Here is a 14,022-nt window from a genome sequence, read left to right as displayed (position 1 = left end):
CAAAAGCCTTGAAATCACTTTTACCTAGCGTGAGTACTGTGGCCCTTCCTGGCCACCAAAAGCTTTCCATCCCTCCTTGCTGTCGACGGTCCGCCACTGACATTAGGCCATGGTTGGCATTGAAATACTGCTTTGACTGCCTCACCGTCCATTAAGGCCAAGACCGCCTCCTCAGCATTGACCTTCTTTTCTTTGAATCAAGAGATTATTTCCGTGTGAACTTCTGGAACGAGCCAGCAGCCTTCAGCCTCCACTTCGGTGCCAAGCAGACCACATCGACCAAAACCTCTGGTGCCAAGATCTACGCAGCCGAAATCCTTGGGAACGCACGTCTCTGGCCAGACTTCCACTACACTTTCTTTGTTCGAGTCAGTTTTGGAAACTATGGGTGCTTGTCAACGCCAACTCCAAATACAGGAGGGTACAGGTCATATTATTTCCACTCCTTCCTCCCCTCTGCTCCCCAAGAGAAAACTCTCTTTCCAGGTGGCTTTGGATGTTCCTGCTAAAAGGAAAATCAGTGGCAAGGCTACCAGCCCTCCATGCAGGACTTCTCCACTTCTCTGCCTCCATCTTCACCTCCACCTTCTTCCCCTCCCCATTCACCCACTTCACCTTTACTGGGGGATTACACACCTCAGGGTTCTCCTTTATTTTTCACTGGGGTTCCGGGGGGCTCAGGATGACACAGACCCTTGGGACACATATGATCCCGACCCTGCTCCTTTATTTTTCACTAAGGGTGCAGGGGGGCCTCAGGATGACACAGACCCTTGTGACACATATTAGCTTGACCCTGTTCCCTCTAATGCCCCTGACATCTATACAGCATGCCCCTAATCACCTGATGACAATACCTCTTACCAACAGCTAGTAACCAGGGCAGCTGCATTCCACAATGTGAAGCTGCAGAAGGACCCCATCAAGCAGGATTACCTGTTCGATACACTAAAGTCTGCTCACAGGAACATATCATATCTCCCCTTGCTCCCTGGCATACTTCGCCATGCAGATGATATTTTCTAGGAGCCTGACCGCTCTATGGTAATTACACCAAGGGTAGACACAAAATACATGGCAGCCCCCTCTGACCCGCTCTACATCAGGTCACAGGATCCACCCGACCCTATTGTTACTACAACAGCTCATAAGCTGGCAAGCAGTCAGGCTACTGGGACTCTCCCCCTCTGAGAAGGAGAGTAAGAAAATGGATGCTGCAGGCAAGAGAGTGGCAGCAGAGGCCTCAAACCACTGGCGTAAAGCCAACTCCCCAGCTTTACTAGCCTGGTGCGACAAGGCTCATTGGAAGGATCTCTTCCAATACTTACCTGAGAAGCATTGTGAAAGGGGGCAGCAGATAGTCGCAGAGGGGCAGGTCATTTCTAATAATTCCATTAGGTGTGCCCTGGACGCCAGAGACACAGCAGCTCATGGCATTAACAGTGTCATCCTCTGGAGGCATGCTTGGCTTAGTTGCTCAGGTTTTAAACCTGAGAACCAGCTGACAGTCCTAAATATGCCTTTTGACAAGGAGCACCTATTTGGGCCCCAGGTGGAAAACACCTTAGAAAAACTGAAAAAAATCACAAGACACTATTAAGGCCATGGGTGCCCTCCAGTCCCTTACACAAAGAGGCACTTTTCGTCACCCTGGGTTCAGGGGATTATGCAAATCATCCACGTTTGAGGTGTCTACCCACCCTCAACAGTCTCAAGCCACCTATACTAGAGAATTTGACAGAAGCTCTTATAGAAGTACAAACAACAATGGAAGGAGAAAGAGCACCACCACACGCTGATCCTCCTCCACTGCAAAGCAGTGACTACCTCCACCTTCCCCCAGCTCATCCAACACCTGTCGGGGAAAGACTCCAACATTTCTATTTAACATGAGACACCATGACCACGGACCAATGTGTCCTCACCATTATCCATCATAGTTATTGTCTGGAGCATGCCATCCCTCCTCCCAGTATTCCCCCTCACACTCAGACATTCTCAGGAGCACTTAACCCTTCTCAAACAAGTGATCCAAGCCCTTCTTCTCAAGGGGACCATAGAGCCTGTTGTGCTACAACATCAAGGGACAGGGGTATACTCCCTATACTTCCTGATTTCCAAAAAGGATGTCTCTCTCAGGCCAATACTCGACCTCAAGCCTCTAAACAAAAACATCAAATCGGAAAATTTCCATATGGTCACCCTTCAGGATGTTATTCTGCTCCTACAGCAAGGCAACTTTATGACAACTCTAGGACTAAAGGACACCAATGCACCCTGCACATTGCAAATAATTAAGATTTGTTATTGCAGGCAAACACTACTAGTTCAAGGTCCTCCACTTAGTCACTACTGTTCCCAGAGTGGTCACAAAATGCTTAGCAGTAGACGCCGCACACCTCAGGAGACAAAACGTTCATGTGTTTCCCTACTTCAAAGCCCGCACGTTACACTGTGTCAACAACACACTCAGTTGACAGTGCTTCCCCTTCACAACTTGGACTTCACTCTCAACATTTCCAAGTCTCACCCTCAGCCCCTACAGGTTCAAACTTACTCAGGGGCCATCTTGGATGCTTAGTTAGGGATAGCATATCCAAACCCAGCTCACGTCCAGAATTTTCAGACCCTCCTCCCTCAATTTCAGGAAAACCATACTTACACAGACAGGACCAAAATGCATCTTTTGGGAATTATGGCATCCTGCATCGCCATCATTCCACATGCCAGACCACACGTGCGTCCCCTTTAACAGTGTTTATCTCACCAATAGTCTCAGTCACAAGGTCACCTGGAAGATCTAGTGTTGTTAGACCGCCAAACTCACCATTCTCTGCAATGGTGGAACACCAACAGTCTCTTGAAGGGGCAGCCCTTTCTAGACCCTGTGCCTCAAGTCACACTGACTACAGATGCATTAATCACAGGGTAGGGTGCTCGGCTCCAATACCTGACAGTAGATGGCCTCTGGGTTGCCAACCTCCAGTCATTACATATAAATTAACTGGAGCTTCAAGCAGTATTCTTATCCCTGAAAACATTCCCTCCTTACCTTTCTGACAAGTTTGTCTTAGTCAGCACAGAGAACTTGATAGCCATGTATTATTTACAGAATTGGAGGAGACTCGGTCTTCTCAGCTCTCACAACTCTCTCAGACCATAGGGAAGTGGGTCCTTAATTACCATATTCACTTAGTGGCAGAGTACCTGCCTGGGACAGACAACACCTTTGCAGACGTGCTCAGCAGGGTGCAGCAATAAGTCCACAAGTAGGAGCTCCACCCACAAGTCCTTCATTCATACTTCTCGAAGTGAGGAACTCCTCAGATAGATCTTTCGCCACAGCAGAAAATGCAAAATGCCCAACCTTTGCCTCCTGTAATCCTCACCCTCTATCCAAGGGCAACACTCTGTGGACGAATTAGTCAGGGATATTTGCCCATGCTTTTCCACTTCTCCCTCTCATTCCATTTCTGATTCGGAGGATCAGGCAAACATGTATTACCGTGAACCTTGTGTCTCCTCATGGCACAGGAGTCTTGGTACACCACACTCCTGGATCCCTCAATAGTCCCCCATGGGAAGCTCCTCAAGAGGCCAGAACTTCTCACTGAAAATCAAGGACAAATCAGGCACCCTGACTCCAAGTCTCTCAATCTTGCAATAAGGCTTCTGAGGTCATAGAGTTTGGCTACTTAGGCTTGCCTGTAGAATGTATGGCCATTTTCAAGGAAACCTGTAGGCCTGCTACATTGCAAAATGGAAACGTTTTGTTTCCTACTGCCAACCCAAACGTTTTGCCCCATGAATGCTACAGTACAACAGATTGCCTGTTATTTGCTTTACTTACAAAAAGCAAATCTAGCCTACACTTCCATTCAACTACATCTCACAGCTATAGCTGCATATCTGCAGAACAGACAATAGATTTCCTTGTTCAAAATCCCATTCATTAAGGCCTTCATGGACGGGCTTAAATGTGTAAGACCATCTAAGGTACTTCCCGCACTATTGTGGAACCTTAACATTGTGCTTACCAGACTCATGGGTCCCCCATTTGAACTGCTCCATTAATTTCCACTTCAGTTCCTCTCCTGCAAGGTGGCTTTCTTAGTTGCCATCTCATCACTCTGGTGTGTGGCTGAGCTCCAGGCACTGACCTTGGAAGAGTCCTTCCAGGTTCATAGGGATAAAACAGTCCTTTACACTAACTTACATTTCTCCTTAAAGTGGTACACAGTTTCGCATTAACCACTCCATTGAACTGCCAGCCTTCTTCCTACAACCAGACTCTGTTGCTGAAGGAGCCCTACACACTAAATGTTGAGAGCACTCATATTCTACACTGATAGAACTAAAGAGTTTATGAAAAACAGATGGATAGATAAATGTATACAGACTTGTTATGCTAAGGCCAAAAGACCGTTACCTGTTACCCGTAGAACTCACTCTAAAAAGGGTGCTACTATGGCCTTTCTTGGAAACATTCTTATAGCTGACATTAGTAAGGCAGCTACAGGGTCCACACCACACACATTCAGAAAATACTTCTGTGTGGATGTGCTAGAACACCAGCAAGCCAGTGTAGGTCAGGCTGTGCTACGTCCACTTTTCCAGTCAACTGCAGCTCCTCCTCCTTGGCAGTTCGGTCTGGACTGTTCCCATGAGGAACAGGGTCAAGACTGATTTGCATATGGCTGGGTCCAAACTGGGGTGGCATGGTGAGCAAAAGAACGATGGATTAAACCCAGATCTATGACTGGGGGTGAGTGTTTGACAATGTTCAGCATTCCGTCCATCACTTGTTGTTTTTGCTTTGTCGCCCTAAGTGGGAAGGGTATACCCAGACGTGGGTCCCGTGCTTCCCATGCCACTGGATTCAAGCTAGCCTGGCTGATGAGGGGTGAAACCCCGAAACCGGTCCCAGGATGCTTGTTTCCGGTCCAGTGAGGACCTGGCTTGGCAGTTCGGTCTGGACTGTTCCCATGAGGAACAGGGTCAAGACTGATTTGCATATGGCTGGGTCCAAACTGGGGTGGCATGGTGAGCAAAAGAACGATGGATTAAACCCAGATCTATGACTGTGGGTGAGTGTTTGACAATGTTCAGCATTCCGTCCATCACTTGTTGTTTTTGCTTTGTCGCCCTAAGTGGGAAGGGTATACCCAGACGTGGGTCCCGTGCTTCCCATGCCACTGGATTCAAGCTAGCCTGGCTGATGAGGGGTGAAACCCCGAAACCGGTCTCAGGATGCTTGTTTCCGGTCCAGTGAGGACCTGGCTTGGCAGTTCGGTCTGGACTGTTCCCATGAGGAACAGGGTCAAGACTGATTTGCATATGGCTGGGTCCAAACTGGGGTGGCATGGTGAGCAAAAGAACGATGGATTAAACCCAGATCTGTGACTGGGGGTGAGTGTTTGCATTGTTCAGCATTCCGTCCATCACTTGTTGTTTTTGCTCCTACAGACTAGCCAGCACTTTTATGGCTCTTATGGATGGACTGCTTTACAGTGTATGTATCTGCAGCCACACATCATCGAACGGATTGTGTTACTTACTCTGTAAGCATCTGTTTGTGACATGTAGTGCAGTAGATTCACATGCACCCTCCCTCCTCCCCAGATGCCTGTGGCCGTTCCAGTTACATTATATTTGTATATATCTGTACATATGTATAAACTTTTTGCATGGACATCTTTTTCCATACTTTCCTTCCTTACACTCCTTTCTCACCCGCCTGCATGAAAACAGTCTAACAAAGGAGTCAATGCCTATGCGCAATATTGCTGAGAGGAGGAGTCAGGAGATCGAGTGACTCGGAACACTTCTTCGAAGAAAAAAAACTTGCACCACTCTGAATCCAACACTCGATGGCAGAAGTATGCAGAACATGTGAATCTACAGCAGTACATGACACAAACAGATGCTTATAGGGTAAGTAATATAATAATTTCTTATTCAATATCAGGTGTACAGGAAATTAAAGTTAACCATGATGGGCACCTTCTTCTCCCCCAGCTATGCTAATTTGCAAATGGGCTGGTGGGAGAAGCAGGTGCTCCGGAGCAACTAATCTGAAGAGTCATATAATAACGTCATCCTTTGGACCAGGTTTATAGTAGACTTTTTATTGTTTGGAAGGAGCCCAAGGAGAGTGCAACACTGTTCATTGATAAGATCAGTGTGAATGGATTGAGCCTTAATTTTATCAGTAGCATTAGTGAGACACAAGTGGATTTTATTGATCTGGAGATTTATGTACAGAATCGCAGGTTGCAAAACAGAATGTACAGAAAACCTACTGTGGGCAACACTGTCCTTCACGCTGACAGCTTTCACCCGGCCAATTTGAAAAACAGTGTTCCTTATGGAGAGGCGCTTTGTGCACGTAGAAATTGCAGTGAGAATGCAGAATTTAAATCAGCTTTAGATCAGATAGCCAAGAGATTTCATGAGAGGATACACAGAGCTCATCACTGACCTAAACATTTACTGTGTTTACTGACTCATGTTGTGATTATGTTCTCCTTTACATTTGTTGTTTTACTCTGATCTGGGCTGTAAGCCACTGTGTCCAAAGCCTTTTTGAAAATGAAGTGTCACAGCACTCATAGCCGGTTTTTCAAAGCTTGTTTAATTTCACTTTCTCTGATGCCCACGTTGAAATGACTTTTTATCTCAAATTTTTACACAGATAATGTTTGATTACCATTAAAGATTTTCAGTATAACTGTCATACTGTTTTCTTACTTGTCTTTTCTAGATGAACATGTTGTCATGGGAAACAAACTTCTTGTGTACATTAGGTAAGATTACTTCCACATATACCTGCACTTAAACATTTATTTTCTGCACTATTTATTGTGCTTCTTGTTCAGTGGCTAGAACAAGGTTGTTGGAGAATAAATTCTAAAATATCCCTTCGATCTGTGGTCTTGAATCGCTTGACTTGCTTGCTTCTGTGAGGCTGTAAGGGGCCAGTGATGGGGGAGGGAGAAAGTGGCATTTGGGGTTACATCGAACAGCTTGTGACTCCTCCATAATAGTGGATATCCACCCTGCACCCCGTCGCGCAATACACACAGCATAAGGGGAATGTGGCTCAGGATTCCAAAAGAAATCTCCTACTCGGTGAGAGAGAAAATAAATGCAAATAAAAGGCAAGGAATGCTATAGATTGCAAGTATGCCAGCACGTTACTGTATAGAAATGCCAGCTTCTCCATCATGGGATCTTCATTAAAACTGTATCCCTCTTATCCCTCTGCACATATGCAGTACGTAAACAGCAGTGGAGGCTCCTCCGCTTGGGCGGAGGAGCCTCGCCCCCGCTAGCAGCAGAAGGTGCAAACCTTTCACAAGGAAGGAGCAATAAGCTACTTTTTGTGTACCTTCCTTGTGAAAGGGGCAGGGCCATGGGATGACAAGCAGTGTGAGGAGTGCACTGTGCACTCCCCTCACTGCGCATGTATGTTTGGCCGGCCGGCTCCAGCCGGCCAAACATACATGCGCAGCAGGCTGTCTCTAGCCTGGCAACACTGTTGCTGGGCTGGAGAGAACTTGCACAGGCTCCCAGTCTGCCTGGGAGTGCCCTAGCTGGATGCTCCCAGCCAATCCTGACGCTGCTCTGTGCAGCATCAGGATTGGCTGCAGGGCAGGTGGGAAGCTTGTGTTTATTTTTTAATTTAAATTCCTTTACCTCCCCAACCCCATTCTTTTTTACTTGCCTATATCTTTGGCACCACTTGATGAATCTTCACAAAAGTTTCTTAAAAAAGTGCTCCCTAGATTCTTGTTGTGCATGGAAAGTTTATGGGTGATACATTGAACGGGGCTGAGAAAAAAGGGGAGGGTTTATAAAATGTGTTTTTCTCATGTTAATTCCAATGGACTCTTTAGACACACCTGCAGCTGTAACTGCTGGGCAGAATTACACCAAATTTGGCAGAAAGGTAGCTCTTGGTCCGCAGATGAGCCTTTTCTTTATTTGGTGTAAATCCATTCAGAAGTTTAGGAGAAATTAAAGGAATTTCAGATTTGCAAATCCAGGGTTGTGATGACTACGGACGATCTTCTGCAGTGACCTGATTGGCTGCCAACGCTTCAACCAGGGACCCTCAGTGCTAAATAGCATTTTAACAAATGCAGCAAAAATCATGACTATTGGCGAATGTTGCCATTTAAAAAATAAAAAAATAAAAGCAAGCCTGGCCTTCCACACCTGCTTTTTAGGAGGCCCACACCCAGGGCATATAAAAGCCCCAGGGACCACCACCTCCCTGGGGCACAGCTTTTGTATGTATGCGGGGTGTTGCCCAAGCAGCACCCCTACGCCCTGGGCAGTGCCACCTCCTCAGGGCAAATGTTTCTAAATTATTATGGGGGAGCCTTCACCGCACCACCCCACCTCCCCTTCCCACAATCCCGGGACCTCCCCCAAGCACTGAATAATATGTATGCTGGACCATTGGGCACGCCTGCGCCCCGGGCACCACCACCTCTCCCGGACAAAGTTCTTAAATCCAGCTTGTATAGTTAGTTATCTCAATAACTATACATTGTGCACTAAGGTAACTATAAATCGCTCCCTCGCCATGCACTGCCTATTACCCCACAAATTACATCACTCATGACAGCTTTTTATAACATTATTGATAATGTCACTATAACATCTGCAGTAAAATTATTGAAGATATAACTGTGCATGGCGGAGGCGGGAGTTATAGTTACCTTAGGGCACGAGTTATAGTTACTTGAGGTAACTCTAACTACAACAGTTGAATTGCTATGGTTTTGTATGTTTAAAATGTGAGCTAACTATAACATCCCTGTAACCTTTGTTTTTTAAAGCAAATTTCTATGTTTTTCTTTATTCTATTTCCTAATTTTAAAGTCTCCATAACCTTTGGGTTTTTTTCAGTGAAAAAAAAAATATATATATATAACATTACACTATAGTCCAGTCACACTATGAAAAATAATCCTCAAACCTGGGCAAAATTGCAACAGCAGTGTTGTAAGTAGTTTTCTTTTCTACCTGAGACCAGGTACTGTTGGACATATCCAAAATCTGACAAAATCGTGTTACGGGAAAGCCCCGAAAATCACATTTCAAAATGATGGCCATGCCATAATGGATGAGGGGTTTTTTTTGTCCAGGAAAATGGATCTTTCAATGGAAAAAAAAAATTTCTATTAAAAAAAAGATTAAAAAATGACCTTATGTGCAATATATTTCAGAATAGCAATAATACATCTAAAATATTCTTTAAGAAAACATAAACAATGACATAGGAAGAAACAGTTGCATCAGATAACCCTAAAACATGATAATCCAAGAATATGATCACCCAAACAAAAATCAATCATTTACATCACTGCTGCTGTCTTCATATTTGTTAGTAACACAGTTGTAGCACCAAATGACTTGGCACTCTCCACACGTAGCAGAACAGGGCATCACATTCTTTTTGCAATTACATATCATGGTTGCACAGTGTGTTATGCAAGAACAACATATCACATTCAATAATAAGTCCGGAGCTGGTGGCAAGTCACATATTGTGGGCCGAAATAAATTATCTTTTTCAGACCAACCCCATTCTTTCAGATTTAAATTCTCTTCGGTTGATTGCCGTGCTCTGATTTGATAGTAAGTGCAAAAGCTGTGGTACTTTTTGGCAAATTCAGTAGGCGGCAATCGTTCTGGTGTAAAATATGATTTGTCAGCTACTACTTTTTGTAACAACATTCAATGACGAAGTGTGTTAATGGAATCCATTTCTCTACACCCATACAACACCAACAGGGTCTTCTTCCCAGGGTTGGACATTAAAATATAACTCTTTCAGCAGGACTTAACCTGATCTCTAAATCCAGCCCGCACTGTATTGCTGTCTACGCGAACTCACGTGACCAGATGACTTTAAGTGGTACTTTGCTCTTTTAGGTGCTATCCTCACCTTAAATTTGTAAAGTTGCACATCTCCAGTTCTACTGATTGGATTTTTGTTTTTTAGGTATCAAGTGATTAATCAATTTTTTCTAAATTGGTGTGGGATTTTATTTGTGTTGTATTTTCCCTTGGTTGCTGTTTGTGTCCTGCATTAATACTTTATTAATCCTGAGTCCTTTTGCACCAAGCTACCAGAGGGTTAAACACAGGTTAATGTAGTGACTGTTTGTGATTCACCCTGACAAGGATTGTGGCTGTTGCTTGAGTAGGGTTTCAACACCCTCACCCCTTACCCAACAACAGAGTTTTACCTTTTGTAGTTGATAGTGATTGGCTTTGAATTAAATGTTTTCCTCCCATTCATCAAAGAAAATCTGGTTTAGGCATTCACTTACAACACCACTGCCATGTGGTACTGCAACAAACAGGGTGGGGTGGTGATCGTAGACCCTGTGCCTGGAGGCTCTGTTTCTATGGACATGGCTGGAATGTCAAGACATTTTCCTGGGTATAGAACATCTGGTGGGGTCTCGGAACACCAGAGCAGCCAAACTGAGCAGTTGATTCTAGGAGGCCAGCTCAGTTTATGGTGTACACCTATTGTGTGGCACCCTATACTGAGTCCAGGTAACCCTTAGTGATAGTGTTTAGGTGTCCAGATAGCAAAAGCTCTCTATGGGTAGCTGTGGTGAGCAGCTAAAGCTTATCTAAGAGGAGTGTAAAGCACTTGCACTACCTCAATAGTCAGTCAGTAACTGCTCACAAGAAAGAGTCACACCATTTGTTGTAAAAGTAACGGTTTCTTTATTACAACTCTAAAGCTATATTGGTATATCTCCAACTGGAGATATCAGCACACAAAAACATACACCTAATAATAATCAGGAAAAGCATAAAATACAACAGCCCTTGGGGGGGGGGGGAGGGGTCAAACCATATGCTAAGAAAGTGGTATAAGAATGGATGTTCCCAATGAAGGTAAGCACCCAGGTGAAGAGCTGTTATTGAGCCGGGTGTTCCATAGCCTAACACAGGACCATAGCGGTTGGATTTTTATGGATTCAGGACCCTTCCCAGTGGACAACGAGGAAAACAGTTGGCACAAAGAAGTCCCCACACATGTGGCTACCCAAAAGATCAAGAGTACCTACACCAGGGAGCCCAGGTGCATATGGGTGAAGTGGTGTTGAAAACCCTTATTGAAGTCAATAGAATCTCTGGTTGTCTAGCTACTGTTGCAACCTGTGGACCAGGCCAGTGTAACCAAAAGATTGATTCCAATGTAAGGAACCTTAAAAAGAAGGGGACAGTGTCCAGATCACTCAGCGATGTCCGGGCGGTGTAGGTAGACAATGTTCACCCCCTTGGAAGTGAAGTTCCTGCGGGATGGTGAAGAAAGGAGTCCAGCTGTGTAATCCAGGGTAATACAAGAGATCCTTGGAGTCACCCATGAGCTCTCCCACGCCGGTCCCTGGATTGCAGGAGGGTCAGTGGCCAGCAGGACCCACCAACAAGCCTCGGCAAATGCAGATAGCTGATGGAAGGAAGAAAGATTGCTGGTTTTGGAGGACCAGCAAGGTCGTAGTGACTCGAGCCCTGTTGGGGAGTCAGAGCAGGCCTTCAGTAGCGAGGAAAGTCAGCCAGAGTCGGAGGAGCCCCCTTGAGAACCCCACTGGCAGCAGGCACATGGAGTCACATGGAGGCCTCAGCAGCACAACAAAACAGGAGTCCCACGTCGCAGGAGCTGCAGAGTGGAAGCTGACTCTGGAGTCGCAGAGTGCTGGAGGTTTGGGGCTTCTAGGAGCTCGGAAATCTTTTGGAGGAAGCCTTGGGAAGAGCTACAGTTGGGGTGCCTAGGGGTTCCGTTCCAGTGGCTGAAATAAGGTCCCTCCATCTCCGAAGTTGGTCAGAAGAAAAGTTGGACCCAGAGAGGACCACAGAACCACTACCCGTAAGCAGAGACTTTACATTGTCTGTGGAACAGCAGGATCCACCAACTGGTCATCGTTGTCTTGAGGTGCCTGCGGATGCAAATAGGCGACTCTTTTGCTCCAAGGGAAATTCCTTCTTGCTTTTTGGATGCAGGCAGAGTCCTTGTGGCCCTGGAGGGTGAACACCCACAGATGTTGCATAAATCTTGCAGGAGCTGGAGAAACAATGTTGCAGTGGGAGCCCTCCCAACTGGATACAGTCTTGTTTCAGTTCCAAAAGCAGACCCGCAGCTGTTCCGAAGGCGGGGAGCAGATGATGTCTTGCAGAGAGTTCCTTGTGGAGTCTTGCTCGACGAATCTGAGGACCTACCCTCGGAGGAGCCCTTAAGTAATCCTGAAACGGGGATGGTCACTCTCTGAAGTGATTCACCAATCAGAGGGGGTCAGGGACATCATCTACCAGTTAGATGCTCTAAAGGGCCTTTGGCAGGATCAAATGGCCACTTGACAGAGCTCTATGCACATCCCTAGGGGAGGAGATGGGCAGGCGGTGGTCACTCCGCTGTCCTTTTTGTGGTTTTGCACCAGAGCGGGTACCGGGTTTTTGTGAACTAGTGCAAACCAGATTATGCAGGGAGTACACCAAATGTACCCATCAAAGCAGTCTTGTGGCGCTCAGAGGCCACCCCAACCCAGCCCAGAGGCCCCTGTTTCAATGGGAGCGGTGGTCACACCTCTCCCTTGCAGGACATGCTTTGTTCTGCCTTTTTCTGCTGGAGTTAGGCTCAACAGAAGGAGGGCACAACAGTGTCTGGGGTCGGCAGCAGCATGTGCTGGCAGCCATACCCCATAAGGCTGTACAGGCAGAACTGGGGAATCCTCTAAGGAACCCCCAGAGTACGTGGGATCATGCAACTAGCACTGTAATTGGTGTAGGTTTATGATTCCTGCATGCCTAGTTTCGGAGAAACCATTATGTAGTTGGATCACTTGTGTTGACCTTTGTCCACTGCATATCTTAAGATGGCTTCTCCGCACGTGCAGAGTCCAGGGAATGGAGTCTGGGGTTTGTAGGGGTACACAGTTCATGCAGGATTTCCCTCATACTTGGGGACATGTACCCTGCCCCTGGGCTGAAAGGTCTGCCAGAGGGGTGACTTAGTGTCCAAGTGCAGTGACTGCGTTGTAAGGCAAGCCTTATGGCTGAAGTGAAAGGTGAATGCACCATTTTATGCAGGATGCAATGGCAGGCCTGCAGACACAGTTTGCATGAGCTCCCATGGGTGTCATAATACATGCTGCAGCACATGGGAGACCCCTTGTGCACCAGTGCCCTGGGTATCTAAACACCATATTCTATGAACTTACATGTGTGCACCAGAAAGCCAATTGTAATTGTAAAAGCTTGCCAGCAACCAAATTTAGAGGAGAGAGCACAGGCACTGGGGTCCTGATTAGCCGGATCCCAGTGTACTACAGTCTAAACACACTGTCACCAGGCAAAAAGTGGTGGTAACTAGGTCAGAAAGATTCTACTTTTCTACATCAGTGCCTTGTGGATCACAGATCCGTCTACATACGGAGGTGGTGCAAGGTCTCTTCCATGACTGGGGAGAACCTTGGCTAGATCTATTTGCCATTGGTGAGAATACGCAATGTCAGCACTTCCACACATTGGAGTTTCCAAGGCAGCTCTTGCTCAGAGATGTATTTTCACCTCAAGTTGGGCTAAGGACTCCTGTTCGCCTTCCTGCCAATATCACTCCTGCCTTGAGTTCTGATGATTAAGATGGACCTAACCCAATGCATCCTTGTGGCTCCAGATTGGGCACGTAAAGTATAATATCTCAAACTCTTGAGCATGGACACTGTTCCTATGATCAGGCTGCCCCTTCGGAAGGATCTCCTGTTGCAGTAACAGGGCAGGATTCTGCATCTGAACCCGCGAATACTCCACCTTGTTCGTGGAGATTGGTTCTGGTCTCCTCCTCCCCACTACGAAGTCTGTAAGGTCATCATTGCAGCCAGGCGTCCCTCCATAACGACTGTAAACATCTGCCATTGGATAGGTTTTGTTGCATGGTGCACTGAAAAACATGATGACCCTCTCTGCACCCTAGTCTTAAGTGTTTCTGTT

The 14,022-nt window shown here is 46.2% G+C and overlaps 1 protein-coding gene across 3 annotated transcripts in view; it reads left to right on the top strand.

Moving 5' to 3' along the window:
• The window catches only part of VPS8 (VPS8 subunit of CORVET complex), a 1,496,959-nt gene that overhangs the window by 583,903 nt on the left and 899,034 nt on the right, over positions 1–14,022 (top strand). For all 3 annotated transcript variants that reach the window (XM_069225817.1, XM_069225815.1, XM_069225816.1), the window contains exon 24: positions 6,764–6,806. In XM_069225817.1, the coding sequence (XP_069081918.1) occupies positions 6,764–6,806 (43 nt within the window). The remainder of the gene's footprint in view (positions 1–6,763; positions 6,807–14,022) is intronic.

Source organism: Pleurodeles waltl, chromosome 3_1 (genome assembly GCF_031143425.1).
Source record: "Pleurodeles waltl isolate 20211129_DDA chromosome 3_1, aPleWal1.hap1.20221129, whole genome shotgun sequence".
NCBI classification, from domain to species: Eukaryota; Metazoa; Chordata; class Amphibia; order Caudata; family Salamandridae; genus Pleurodeles; species Pleurodeles waltl.
This window is presented reverse-complemented; position numbering and strand designations above follow the sequence as displayed.